Source organism: Anser cygnoides, chromosome 5 (genome assembly GCF_040182565.1).
Source record: "Anser cygnoides isolate HZ-2024a breed goose chromosome 5, Taihu_goose_T2T_genome, whole genome shotgun sequence".
Taxonomy (NCBI): domain Eukaryota; kingdom Metazoa; phylum Chordata; class Aves; order Anseriformes; family Anatidae; genus Anser; species Anser cygnoides.
In genome coordinates, this window is record NC_089877.1 from 9930001 (window position 1) to 9944667 (window position 14667).

The following is a 14667-nucleotide window of genomic DNA, read 5'->3' on the forward strand; positions in this document are numbered from 1 at the left end:
TCAGACCACCTGCATTTGAAACCTGTGTCACAGATGCGGTTTGAACTCCTACCTGGTAAAAACAAATCCTCTCGCATTTCTGCTCTGGCTGCTTCAGAGAAGCATCGTTTTTTCAACCACTCAGCTTCATATTCGCTTGTGTGTTCATCGGGCCACGTAATAGATATCTTATAAAATAAAAAGAAAGGTCATTTTAGAAAAAAAAAAAAAGAAAACACCATGTAGACCAAACATACAAAAAAAAACCAACTAAAAACTCCAACCTTAGAAATTACAAATATTGCAATATTTCAATCAGTAATATCACAGTTCAGGCTTCCTTGCAGTGTAACTGCAAACAATTAATGAAATCCCAATCTGAACACCATCCAAATTCTGATACCATTTATAGATGGTTATTTTCACATAAGCACATGACCTAACTTGCTATTTTGTGCGGGCTGCTGTCACTGTGTGTGCTTTGCTTAGCAAAAAGTGGGGAATCACAGAAGCTGGCACACGCCACTGAGGAGAGCACTTTATCAACAACTCAGAAGAGAGCAAAAATATCTTCCAAAAGACTGACAGCTGTCAAAACAGAAAAAGGACAAGACAGACACATGTAAAAAAATGTTAGGAGGCAATTTCCCTAGTTTTGACATGTTTTCCCCCTTTCAAATAAATGTATTTTTTTTCAATTCCTGAAAAAAAAGGAAAGAAAGTGTAAAGCTTTCCTTGCCATGAACCAAAGAGCTCAGCGCAGCACGCGCACCCCATGGAATTCTCTCATCTGCTGTGTAGGCTTCGATCCCCATTTCACAAAATTCTGGCCATTCATGTTATGGTAAAACACCAGCATTAGTTTACGATTAGCGCTGTGCTTGCAGTGTACACAGAAGCAGGCAATCCCTCTACTATCGCTGTACATTTGCTCATTCAAAGGATGAATTTACACAGCGTTACTTTTGGTAATGAACCATCAACTTGGGATCCTAAATAAACACAGCACCTTGTCTTGCAGATGAGCCACGTCCTGCCCGGGCCGTTACAGGGCTGATTGCCCTGTCTTTAACATGCTTTAAACCTCTTTAACTGCAAAATGAAGGAAGTGAGTTTGCACATCAAGGGAGCTATGTACTGCTTGTAAATAAACATATAAAATCTAGATAATATACTAGGCATTTACATATGTCAGGAAAGATTAAAACTTACAGCAAGGGCAGTTCCTCTCCCCTCTTGCCCAATAACCTCTCGTTTTCGTGACCAAACATTAACGTAGATGGATAGACACAGATACAGACACTAGGCCAGCACTGAATATTGGGTTAAACTTCAGTTTGTTTGCTCTAAAATGAAGTCTTTCGCACATTGGAAGGTAAGGTATCAGCTAATACACTGATATCTTTGTTATGAATTAAGATTATCATCACTTTCCCATTTGTTTTTCTAATTTGCAAGTCGCTTACAGAATAAAGAGAAAAAAGACAGATGTTAACGCAAAATTAGAAGCGTGGGGAATGCCTACATTTTCTTTTCAACATCTGATAATGAGGAAACATTTAAAAAAGAACAATTATGTTCTAGAAACTGTTTTTGTGCCCAATGCGTCACATTTATAAAGTAGTTTCATATACATTGGGAAGACCCAACTTGCCCAAATTACTCCCATTAGATCCTCAGGTTATTCTTAAAAGCTGTGCAAATCCATGCTATTGATCATGGATAAATGAATTACAGTTACAGCATATCCTGGGGTTACCTCCAACTTGCAGATTAACGAGCATCGTTAAACAGGTTTCCCTAGAAGCACAATCAGTGCTTCTTCGAGTACCTTTTTTCGGTCTGTCAGAGTGACTTCCTTTGCCACGATGTCAACATCGAGTTCCTCGAAGGGCAGCCTGCGCGCCTTGGCCGAGCGCAGGAAGCAGTCGGGGCACTGGCAGTTGTCTCTCAGCCAGACGCACGGGTAGCGGCTCTCGCTCCCGTCCTCCCAGTGCACGTGGACGAGGTGCTCCGCGTCCGGAGCCTCCACCTTCTGTATCGCCGTGCTCATGTCGCTGGTGTGGGCCCCTCGCGCTGTCCCCCGCCGGTGGCACGGCAGCAGGGTGGCTGCGGCGAGCACACGCCTGCCCTGGAGCACGGAGTGGACTTTGGTCCCCCGCAGGATGTGAGCCGCCAGCCTCCACATCGCGGCCTCCGCGACACCACCCGACGGAGAGCTCCTACAGCAGAGTGAAGAGCAGTTTGTTACCGAAGGAGTAACTGTAACAGAAAGAGCACGTTAAGATGGCTCTCCCCACCTGTCTTCTGCCTCAACATTTAGGAACGATCATTATCCTGTTTATGTTTTTTTGAGGCACGGAGGGTGCATTCGGACCCGTCTATTCAGAAAGCCCTGGGATCAGCAGAGCTTCAGTTTGATTCACCATCTTGTTCATCTTTAGTTCCTGCAGTCGGTTCAGTACTTACTGCATAATTGGCTCTTTATAAAAGACACCTTGAGATGAGCTCCACAAATCAAACGTAGGTGCTGCTACCAATCGTGCTGAAAAGCTAAGGCTCTGAAGTGCACGCACCTTAATTCCTGCTCTCAACACTATAGAAAAGCGAACGCTGCATCCATTTCCTTGCAGGGAAAAGCTTTGGAAATACGACTTGAGCTACGGCAGAGTTCCGCAAGAGCTCATTTCTCCTTGCACAGCCAGCCTGCTTTCTATAAGTAGACTGGATTATTTAAAGCTAATTGAATATTTAAAGTTAGCTGTATGCTGTACTGAAGAAAGATGATGCATCCAAACCTTATATTACAAGAGAAGTTCTGATCTAATGTTTTTCTTATTCAGAAAAGCACTTGGCCTCCCCTCAAGTCAATAAAACATCACATTTGTTTTTAATAGACTGTTTAATCATTTCGAAGTTTGTATATTTATTTCCCAGGTGTTCAGTGTTTTTTTCTGTTGTTTTTGTTCTTCCACTCAGAGGGCAAAATATTGATGCCCTGTCAGGACCAAAGCCTCCCCACTTGTCTTTGCACAGGGAAAACCTCATTAGCGTCAGTATTTTGACACACTAAAACCTACAGAAGTTGTCAGAAGGTTTTTGATTTTTTTCCTTTCCTCTCTATAAGTTAGAATTATGCTGTATAGGGCCCCAGGGTCTCCTTTTGTTTTTATTTCATTTGATTGAGTACAGCAAAGCAGAATATTGATTTCTACTTTCTTTTGTCTGGGCATAGCAGTCCCATCAGAACCCATTAATTACCGACTTTCACTTGCACTTCAGCCTGAGGAACAGCTTTCTGCACACAGACTCAAATCTCTTTTATCCAAAAATGGCTTCATATCCAGACATATCTTTCCTTTTATACACACACACACATATATGCACACACACATACGTATGTAAATACATACACTTGTATCTCTACCTTAATTTCAAAGCACAATTCAAGTACAGCAATTTTCCTGTTGACTGTAAAAATATTTACACCAGGGGACTGGCTGCAGTTTCCTTCTGAAACGTCTTGCACAAAGTTTTATTATGTATGACTGCAAAGACACCGTATGTTTTAGGTTTTTTAACACGCAACAATTGGATACTTATTCTAATCTCTTTGAAACAAAAGACAAGTACTGGAACACAATGAATGTTTCCAATGTAGTGAAACTTTAGAAGAGCTGGTTTCCAAGCAAGTAGCAACACCACCGCTTTAACATATTGTAAACTTCTGCCGCATCTGTACTGGTTACACAGTAGTTCTGTTCAAGGCAGTGGATTATTTGATGGCAATGGATCAGAACCAAAAGCACACTTAACTAACCAGCATACCTTTTAGGTGGAATCAGGACCATTTAGATGCAGGAGCACAAGCCACAAAACCACTGCCTACTTGCTTAGGCAACTCCGAGGCTGTCGATACTTGTCCATCTGCATACTAAGTCACCTGAATCCCCCAAAAGCTACCACTATCCACTTCCAAAGACAGCACAACATGACAGATCTGGGTATCCTCACAAACACCTCTTATCCTGTTTATCTAAGATGGGTGAAGGGGAAGCTGCCCCTTGCAAGGCACAGTTGGGTAAGCACAATCATCAAACGCCTGACATCACGACTACTGAATTCAGCCCAAAGCATTGCACTCATGGCTACTTCAATTTAAGAACAAGGTTAGAAAGCATACAAGCAACCTAAACGGTAGGATCAATTTATTCCACCTGTCTTCCAGGGTAGAAATTATCCAAGCGCAGAGCACTCTTCCCAGAACCAACCGCTCAGCCAGCCCAGCTCCTCGTCTCTGAGGATCGCAGACGACACATCTCTGTGCACTACATGTACGGAGGCATTCCTTTATGCATCTGGTTAGGACGAGACCGGGAGAACCAGATTTGATTTTCGAAGTTCAAGGCCACCAGGAAGCTCCTCTGGCTTACCAGGGAAAATTCTGAGAACTAGATCTTTTTGGTTATGTAAAACACCCACCGAATTAGATCATTATGTGCTTTGCCTATAATGTATTTCATACATTTGGTACATCAAGCCATCCAGTTGTTCAGATAAACTTTGTGCACAATTTTCTCATTTTAATTAACGTGGCTTGCCAAATAACTTTATTATTCGCATACTTATTGTTAAACTTCACAACCTGTTAAATCACTTTCATCATTAGAGTCTTAATGAAAAAAATAATTAAGCCTTTAATTTCTGAATGCCCTTCAGGGAGCATTCATCACAAAGTCCGCAGCCCTATTTGAAGTCTGACAGATTCAAAGGGTGTCCAGGCTTCTTGTATTTTACCATTCAGTTAAGAAATCTGAACTTGCTCCTAAGAGGCCCCTTGTAGTACTTCTGGTAATAGAAAACCACGTCAGAATATTTTCTATGACAAGAAATTAAGGTAAGTTTACTGTCTTCCTATTACAGATGTTGCTTAACTGGTATTTGTTCACACGGTAATGATAACTCAGTCACACAAAACCTATCTCAAGCAGAATTTCTTCTAAGTCAGTGACAGAAAGCTTCGTAAATGCTTTGGAACAAAGGTCAACCTCAAAAATCAGATACAACCAATCCTGCCAGACACAATTTCTAGATTAAAAACAAATAGATAAATAAACAAACCTTCTGGAAGTTACACATAATTTATGTTACAGTGGGGAAGGCTGTAAGCCAAAGGGGAATTTCCAACTTTGCTTAGATGTGAGAAGCATGGCACGGTGGTGTTCATCTTGCCTCACTTCAGACATGTACCAGTCACCTACACTCAAACATCGCAGGAGCCATCTGCAACACCCATAACTAACAGGCACATTTAGGTCACAATTCACCTGACCTTTGCAGAAACCTGCTTCAGGATGAGACAAACTGAACTCTTTTTTCTCTCCACCAGCTACAAGAAGAGCCCCAGCAGCTAGCTCTGACGTGGATGTTACACTGTCGGTGTTTGCACTCTGCAAGACGTTTCATGGTGGTAATTTTATGATGAACTGGTGCTCCTGTTCCCAGGTCACTGTTTCTGCACACAACTCACTATGCACAACACTGCTGGGAGAATCGTGGATGGCAGCAGCCCTAAACTTTACTGCCACGCAGAGCAAGCCTCCACTGCTGTCAGTGGCACCCCCGTTCCAAGCGACGTCAGGTTTTGGCATCGCAGGTCTAACGTATTGTGAACCACAAAGTGCTCTCTTGAAATACTTCCAGTCCTAACAGCCAGACACTGAATAGCCAGCCTCTGCACCCCGGAGAGAGGGGAGGATCTCTTTCACAGACTGCAGCAGAAGCCTTCTATACGCTTAGGGTAGGAAACAATTGCACCGCACGCTTTGCGGGATTAATAAAAATCACAGTATGTGGGTTTTTTAATATACAGATCTATTTTGTCTACTATTACTGTGCCCCAAGCCTATTCAGATTTTTCGTTTATGATGTCTATTTACTGAAGTGAGTAGCCTTGCACCTAAATGACACTGCTGTTAATTAGGAGAGAATCAGGCCCTTTGGATCCAATGTTAGGTTGGTAGGTATGCGAGAGGAAGCCATGCAAACTATTATAGCAGAAGATTTCCCTTGTGGTGAAGTTAAGCGTTCACTTTTAAAATATACAACGATGTTTGCATTGCAACTTCTGTTTCTGTCTTCATTGTAAAGCAATCGTTCGGGTTAACCACCTACTGAGAGAAACCTTGTAACAATAAAAAGGCTGTTTATTGTTTTCCTCGAGTTAGTCATATCACTGTGTCATTATTAAAATGAAAACCCAGATGACAATGATTAAAAATATCTGCTACAGCCCTCTAGATGTTTTTCTTCTCAGACATACAAATCAAATAGTTCTGGAAGTCTAGTTTTTGTCCCATATGCTGTTTCTCAGAAAAATATTCCCCCCTCAGCAGTTTTTTTTTTTTTTTTTCCTTTTTTTTTTTTTTTTTTTTTTTTACTGTTAGCATCAGTGGGGTGCTAGAGCATTCTGGGTCGAGCTGTACACAGCAGCAAGCTGGCATGCCTTCACCAGACCCCTCTGGATGTGAAGCAGTTCCCAGCCACCCGGGGTTTGTCACGATGTCACCACTCACCCTGGTGCTCCGTGCCCCCTCGCCCTCACTTGCTCCATGGGTCTGCTTGCTCAGCTGCTGCTCCCAGCCTGCCGGGGCAGGAGGATAGCTCCAGCTCCAGCTCTGGCCAGAATGACAGCCCAGCCTCCCTCCCGGAGCAACGAGTGACACAGCATGTGAAGCTGGGGCAAAATATTCTTCCAACAGCACCGGCAAGGCTCTAGCTGCCACACGAACAAGAAAGCCCTGCCTGCTGGCTCTTCCTATTTCCAGTGGGCTACAAGGAGAGGCATCCACGGACTGGGTGGATGTGTCTGCAAACTGTGTGTTGTTCCTAAGTGATTCTTCTTTACCCTGAGCGCATACAGGACATTAAGGTGAGTTCTCCACAGGACGGTAAAGAACTCAGAACTGTTCATAGTGATGTCTTCAGAAAATCCCGCTATCGTTCACTTAAAAGTACCGCACAAAAGCTACCTGCCGCCTTCCCACTCACTAACACAAAGACAGCGCTGCTTCGCTGATCGGTGTATCTACAAACGGTGTCACTGAGCTGCGAGTTTCCAGCCCTGATCAGTGACTGGCACAGCTGTGACTATGGGGTTACACTCCTGTGTTCCTAATAACTAAGACACAGTCCTAAATGCTAGAGAATTGCTACATTAGGTCTTAAAAACCTTGGAGTCCAAGACACGCAGGGAGCTGCTGGTAAAGAAAAACAAATCCAAATGCCTGGTGCCAGGCCACCGCAGGGAAGGGAAAAACACATCTCATATTCTAACAGGCTATTGAACATGCTTCATGGATTCAGTCACATAGCATATGGACTCTGCTAACAAGTTCAGCGTAGTTTTTCAATTTATTGACAATTGTTTAAAGGTTTTCCCTTTTTTTTTTTTCTCCATCAATAAAAGTAGGATGCTAATCTCAGACTAATGCAGGCTAAATTACAAGCAAGAGTCCCAGGAGTTTTCATCCCCTTTCCCCCTCAGACTTTCCAGGCAGACACTTATCCATGTGGTGCTATTTTACACTTGAAATTGCATTCTGTACTAAATGAGAAGCAGAACTCCCTGGTTTGCCTAAAGTTGTTATCAGTATGCTCATAACCACAGCCAAATTGAAAAGCAAATAACTCAGAAAAATGCAGAGCAAGTTCTCTGCACCCCAGCCCTCTGCGGGTCTCGTCTCTGGGCTACTATCTTCATGACCCCCGAAGGCACCATATGTAACCCTGCTCTCAGTTGCCATTCATCGGATTTTCATAGCTTAAAACAAATGCTACCAAGAGCTTTTACGAGTCCCACTGTCTCATGCGCGCACACAGTCCCAGGCCCAGGGTTTCCCTGTTCACAGTGCCCGATATTCGCTTGCCCGCCCCAGCACCGCGAAGGGGCGGCCTGCTTGCTGCCGGGCGATTAGGACGGGAGGTGAGCACCACCACCTGGAGGCCGCGCTCCCAGCCTTCCCCAGCCCTCCTGGTAACGCTCGCTGCTGTCTTTCCCCCAGATCCCCCTCCTTCGCTCTCCTCAAGCCTCCCCCCCAGCTGACATCGCCCGCTCGCCTGCCGGCTGGGATCAGCGACACGTTCGTAAGCAGTACCTGCACGATTACGGACGCCGCCAGGAGGGGTCCCCTCACCTCAGAGCGGCCGCCCCCGGTCACGCTGCAGCCCCCGAGCTCCCCCTCGGCGGCACGAACCTGCCCGGGGCCCCCCCGGCAACGGCCCCGGCCCCCCCCGGCCGCGGCGGGGCGCGGAGGCCGCAGGCCCGGCCCCGGGGAGGGCCCCGCGCCTGGCGGCCGGCGCCTGGCGGCGGCTCGGGGAGACAGCGGCAGGGGCAGGGGCAGGGGCAGGCCCCGGCGGGCCCAAACGCGGTCTCTGGGTTCCCGGGTTGCGTTTGACCGAGGCGGGATGTTTTTAAAAGGCGTCCGGGCTGGATGCGAGGACAAAGCCGGGGAAAAGCTGTCGTTTCCCGAGCCTTCTTTTCCCGTGGGGTTAACAAACGCTCCCCAGGCATTTCAAACTCGAGTGTCTTGGTGGGAAGAGGGATAAACAGTGGGATAGATCAGACTAAGAAACCTCTTTGGACCAGAGGAACAAAGCAAGGACCTGGGAGAAATACACCTGAGGGTGTCCTTGCTGTCTTCACCAGGTGTGAAGAGCCGTGTGCCCTTAGAAGCAAAAGGAGAAAGAAAAGGGAGAAAAACAAACAAAAATACACGTCAAGACCCTGGGCTCTTTATGCCAGATCTAAACTACAGTAAATATCACTGAATATGAAAGATGGTACTTAGCAAGATTACCGGGCCTGTGGCCAACCACTGCCTATGCTGTGGCATAAAATGTCCCCGCTGTTACAGATGGAGCGGCCTTGCCTGTATCCTCTGAGTTGATGGTGCAGATGATTTTAGAGTCAGACAAATCTTGTGAGCAGTAAGCTTCAGGCAGATGAGCTTCCTGGGAATAAATTTTAAAATAGCAATTACATATCCTCATTATTTAGTGTCGCATACCTTCTGGATGGCAAATACGTTAATGCAGTATTTATTTGAACGATGCGTTTCGTGTGGCTGAAGGGAGGGAGGTTCTAACAGACAGAAATAAGGCTCGTGTGTTGCTGTGTCCCAACAGTGGGATATAGCACCTACCTGGCTTTCAGATGGGGAGTCCCATGCTGGTTTTCAAGTTTTCATCTTGTACTGGACCGGGATCCCTACCTTCTTCAGCGGGCACAAGCTGGCTACGTGTCTGAACTAAAAAGGAAAAGAAAGACCTTTACTGTCTTGGGTAATGAGCAATTCCTTGCGAGGGGCACAGCGAAGCTTTCTACCAGCTACGCCAGACATACTGGTCCTCCTGGGTACTCGGTGTCCCTGCTGTGGTGTGCAAAGCACCTAGAAAAGTGCTGGTGCTTCAGTATAACCCATGCAGGGAAAACCTTCGACACAAAGGTTGTCTAAGCAGACAGCAGAACATTCACAAAGATGAAACTTTGGCTAGTTGGATGGAAATAAGCGCACACACTCAAGTGAAAGTATTAAATGACTGTTTAGAGACTGTCTCTCTCAGCATTTTGGCAGTTAAAAAGGCTAAGACGTCTGCAACTTATAGGAAATTAAATATTTTTGTTGGTGGTTATCATTCAACATCTTCAATAAAAAAAAATCTTCATGTGCCAAAGCAGTGCTTTAACGCATGGAGTTCATTGGATGTGTTCCTTTATTTTAAGGCAACAGTGGTAGGTTTACTTGCTTTAAAATTAGTGCCCAAATCCATTTTCCACCTTTCTTTTACATTCTTGCCTTACTTTTCTCCTATTTTTCTCTAAGGAATACACACGTTCTTGGTTGTCTTGGCTGTCTTCCTGCCTTTTTTTTTTTTTTAAATTAGTTTCTAATGTATACCCTTTTATTTTTGTTACCATTTACATTATGCTATTTGAAACTAGGAGGTTGAAAATTCTAAATGATTTTTAGGATTTGGTACATTGGATGTCTGGCAGATAATTGGGCACATTTAGTATATACTGTTTAAAAAATGCTTTAGTTATTTATTCCAGAATTTTCATGCCTCTCTATTAAAACAGAACAAACAAAACCCAGAGAATTCCATACCTGCAGCTATTTTATAAATGTTGTAAGAGTATGTACCTTTTTCCCTGTGTCAATCACCAATCTGCAAGTACTAGCACTTAGGAAAGGGCATCGTGCTCATGCAGAATGTAGATTGTAGCTCCAGAAGCCATGGTTTTTGATGTGCTGACTCTGCGCTGTTGGCCTTGCCACCTATTTCATTAACACTATGTTTCTCAAGCATTTTTTCTTCTTTGTCGTCTTTGTCTATTTAATGCATACTGGCTGATAAAAAACATTTTATATCTTGTATGCTTATAATTAATTTTGTAAGTGTTCTTATTTTTACTTAGTAACAGAAGTGTTTTAAATCAAGTTATATCTAAATAATATATTTAGGGGGTTTTAATGAGCAAAATCTATTATCGACATAAACTAAGTATATAAGTATCCATATATATGCCCATCAGGCTCAAAAAAATCAAACCAAAACAACAACAAAAACACATAGCAGAAATCTTGTTGAGACTTTAGGAAGAAAGGCTATACATAGACCAAAAATGACAAATTTTTCAAGCCAGAAGGGGAATGTTTTGAGATATTATAAGCATAATAAGGAGGGTGTGAGAACTGAAATGGTCACAAGTCTCATTCTGTAACAGGAACACTCCAAGGTGTTTGCAAGACCGGGTCTCTATTTTTATAAGGAGCGTTACATAATATCTAAGTGGAAAAGTATCCTATCCAGTGGAAATAAAAACAAACTGCCTTCAAGATTACATAATAAGTCAGCAAAATATGACTCATTAGTGTTGTGCTTTTATTTGCTGAGTATCTATAAAATAAAGAATTTTAAAAGAAGTGTGTCAGAAGTACTATGCAGTGAAAATCTGGAGCTTATTTATTTTGCAGTACATTTACGCGTCTTTTTCCCGTCACAATATCATTTTACAGAATCCTGTAGTACAAGATTAGTTTACTTACTCCCTTTGGGTTTTACTCTGCCTCTATCATTCATATGGGGAACTATGATGTGGGGGGGTAATGCTGTCGTTTCCATATGACTACTAGTGTATGCAGTAAGTTAGTGCCAAATAAATTTAAGGTTGGCAGCAATTAGGAGGTAATGGGTATTGCAAAACATAGTCACAGGCTAACGTGCAAACAGCATAAGAAGCAGAATGTCCTTAGAAAGCAAACCCCAATTTTTGCCCAAAGAATACGTTACCCTGACACAACAGTAAAAGCCTATGAACTAGACCAGTGTTCCCAGATGAGCGAGACATACCGACAATAATGGTGGTTTTCTGGTCCTGTCAGCTTCAGCTCTGCACACGTGCTGAGATGCAAGCAGCAACTCAAAGCAGGCCTGAGACATCACAGGAAGTCTTCAGGAGCAGGAAGGCCATGTTGGAAAAGCCCCAGCAGGGGCAAGCAGCAGCAGGAGCCTGGGACATGTGCAGGAGGACGGAGGCAGCGGCAGCAGCCCAAGGGTATTGGTGCTCAGGCATTAACTCTCTCACAAGGACCTCTGTGAGGCAGGGCAGGCTGAAGTGGAGCTTAGAAATGTAGAAGAACTCACATTAAATTCAATAAGACTATATAAGTAAGTAAATACCACTCAGCCTGCACATGGTTGTGGAACCAGACACAACGGAAAGGTCATTAGGGTAGGAGCTATAAATCAATGTATATGTAGCACAGGGGGATGCCTGCCTGGCCTTTTGAAATCCCTAATTGCCACAAAACTAAAAAAGTCAGAAACAAAAACTGGCCCTAGTCACAAATTAGCTTCTAGAGTAAATGAGCAGAGGGTGAACTGCAGTTCATTCTTGATGCACGTGGGCAGGTTTATCCCCCTGCACTCATATTTGTGCACAGAAAGAGCGTGGAGTGACTAGGCCAGGAAATCATGACCATAGGGAGAAAACTGCATCTCAGATTTTTACGAGCGAGACAAAGCTTTTCTTAGAAGGTTAGGTCAGACTGGACAAGGACAGGTTAGCACCTATAGAGCTATGAGGGTGAGAGAGTGCCTGTGAGTTGCAGAGGTGAGGGACCAGGACGGTAATAACACAGGAGAGAAGTGAAGAGCTACAGCTTGGTCTTGCTTTGGGGATAGAAGTGTCTCCTCTGTAAGTTATTTGTACTGTTATCTGCTTTGCTGGTTCACTCCTCATAATCCAGCCCATTCTGAAGTGCCTGGCATCTCCATGGACAGGGAAAGCACATTCACTCTGATTCTAACTCAGAGAAATATGAAAAACAGAAAAGAAGTCCTTTGACTCTACTGAAATCCTGAACAGAGTCCACGGGACAAACATTGTGTTTTGTAAGGAAAAGCTAGCTTAGTTCTCCTCCTTCCTCACGGAAAAAACAAACAAAAAACAAACAGACAAACAAAACCTGGCTGACATCTTGTTCATTCACTGAGATCTACCTAGGGTTACTCTAAAATTAGAGGCTCTACAAGGTATTATGTAAAATTACAAACCTAAGTGTCCTCGCTTCTGTGTTGTCCCAATTACAAATGAGTATATACTTTGTTGTGTCTGTTAGCATCAGGAGTTAAAAAGCTTTGTAAATACTTCGTAAGGACGTACTAAAGTAGGAAAATAATTTGCAGGTTATTTAAAGTATTCATTCATATTACTGTGAATTTTAATGCAAATCACTGTTAAATCACATTAAATTAGAAACAAAGTCATATTCATAAAAAAAAAAAGAAAAAAAAAAGGGACAAAGCCTGCTGTTAAAAGTTGGTTGTTTTGGAATAACCAAAGAGCTGTCAACAAAGAAAGTGTATGGGGAGGATTTCTTTCTTTATCATTACCCAGGTAGAGGCATAAGAAGATAAATTTAAGTGAAATAGCTGAGAACCTAAGACCAAAGGCTGATTCGTGGCCTGCTGAAGTAACTCCCTTGGACCTAACTCTAAACTGAAAATCCTGGTCACATTATTTTTGAGAAGAGATGATAAGTAGACAGGAGAAAAAAAGAAAAAAAAAAGATTTTGCAATTTGGACAATCTGTATATAGTAAAGCCTCTATTATTTACAGAGAAAATAATTTATGTTGGTAACTGCTTTTGCAGTGAAACATTTGCAGCATGGAAAAAGTATGGAAAATATGATGCGAGCACACAGCTTTTTTGGTCATCCTGCACTTGCTGATTATCTGGTACTGGATAATGAATCGCCCACTAAGCCAACCTTCTCCAGGGATGACTTCTTTCCCCAAAGAAAGTTCACAAATGAACAATTGCTGTTTCATAGAGAGTTTCTAAGTATTCAGAAGAGGTATGCATACAGCCTAAGCAAGGCTGTCATCTGAGAAAATACGATACGTTTGGCATCGTCTTTTCTTATGAAAGAATATTAATGGTATGTTGGAGACAGTCAGTGATACCTCCCCAAGGTAAGGCAGTTCTTGAGGACGAATGACTCCACAAGCCATGAATGACTCTTTCCAAGCCACATCATTAAAAAAGTAATGATTATGGAGACCATATGTTTTTCTTGTTACAGAATTAGTCATTAAATTGTGCCTTTTCCAGTTGTAAACTGATCTTGTAGGCAGGACGACAACTTTATGAAGAAAATAAAATAATCACAGAGTTATAGTCTTTTTTATATGTATGTATTCTAGTAAAAGTTTTTTTTAAAGAATATGTAGTTGGGTTAGTATTTTTGCCAATTTCATATACTTCAGCAATGAAATATGGACCCACAAATTGTTCAATTTTCGGCTAGTGGCTAGCCAAAAAGCAAAGTAATAGGATATAAATTTCCCAATTGGCTGTTAGTACAAATACATCACAGCAGAAAGAAGAATGCCAGATAGATTTTAAACATACAGGACTATTTCAGGAATATTGTCTGACAATTACATTTCAGCCAATGACACCAAAAACTCCTTTATCAATAGCAAATGTGATATCTGATAAGCAGAAGCAAGAAGCTGTTAAAGTAACACGAAGCCCATCTAAACCAGTAACTACACAACAGCAACAGGCACACCTAATAAAATTTCTCCACAAACTAAAACTTTTCAAGGCAAGATCATAACCACAGTTGATGCTGTGTCTGTAGCTCACCATGTTGCTTCTTTTGCCTGAAGCAAGTATATTTTTTGCTTCTGAGGTACACATCTGGCAATCTGCACCTGCACACATGACAACATACAGGAGCAACAATTTCACTGCAGACCATTCATCCATCAAATCTGGCACACATAGGATCTTTGCGAGGCTTACCATGTTTTCGAAAGCTTCCTTGGACTTCTCTTTTTCTCAAAACGGTCCTGGGTAGGTCAACCTGTGAAACTTTGGAAATTTCAATTTAGAAAGCCACAGTTCATACCACCACCCTAAATTCCTAGCCGCCAAGTTGTCACGGATGTTGTTGCTTTCAAATGCTGCCATTTGCAAGCACAGCCCTTCCTTTCCCCAAGTTTTGTTAGTGCTCACGTGAGACAGCAGTTTGCTCCACAGTTACACTTTGAGCATCTTCATCGCAATGCGTGTATTGGTAGACATGAGACTACCTACAGCAGAGCACTG

At 42.9% G+C, this 14667-nt stretch overlaps 1 protein-coding gene and 1 long non-coding RNA gene across 3 annotated transcripts in view; both read right to left on the reverse strand.

The window, feature by feature from the left end:
• BBOX1 (gamma-butyrobetaine hydroxylase 1) overlaps positions 1-8315 on the reverse strand; it is a 42099-nt gene extending 33784 nt beyond the window's left edge. The window contains exons 1-3 of one of the 2 annotated variants that reach the window (XM_013177765.3): positions 8175-8315; positions 1811-2201; positions 53-167 (exon numbers count right to left, since the gene is read on the reverse strand). In XM_013177765.3, coding sequence (XP_013033219.3) covers positions 53-167; positions 1811-2167 — 472 coding nt within the window. In that variant the 5' untranslated portion in view covers positions 2168-2201; positions 8175-8315. Of the gene's footprint in view, positions 1-52; positions 168-1810; positions 2202-8135 lie in introns of both variants that reach the window. The other variant, XM_013177764.3, reaches the window with a different exon arrangement.
• A 3422-nt stretch (positions 8316-11737) lies between these two features.
• LOC125180650 (uncharacterized) overlaps positions 11738-14667 on the reverse strand; it is a 112206-nt gene continuing 109276 nt past the window's right edge. Inside the window, exon 9 of the long non-coding RNA XR_007159408.2 lies at positions 11738-14430. This is a non-coding gene — a long non-coding RNA (uncharacterized lncRNA). The remainder of the gene's footprint in view (positions 14431-14667) is intronic.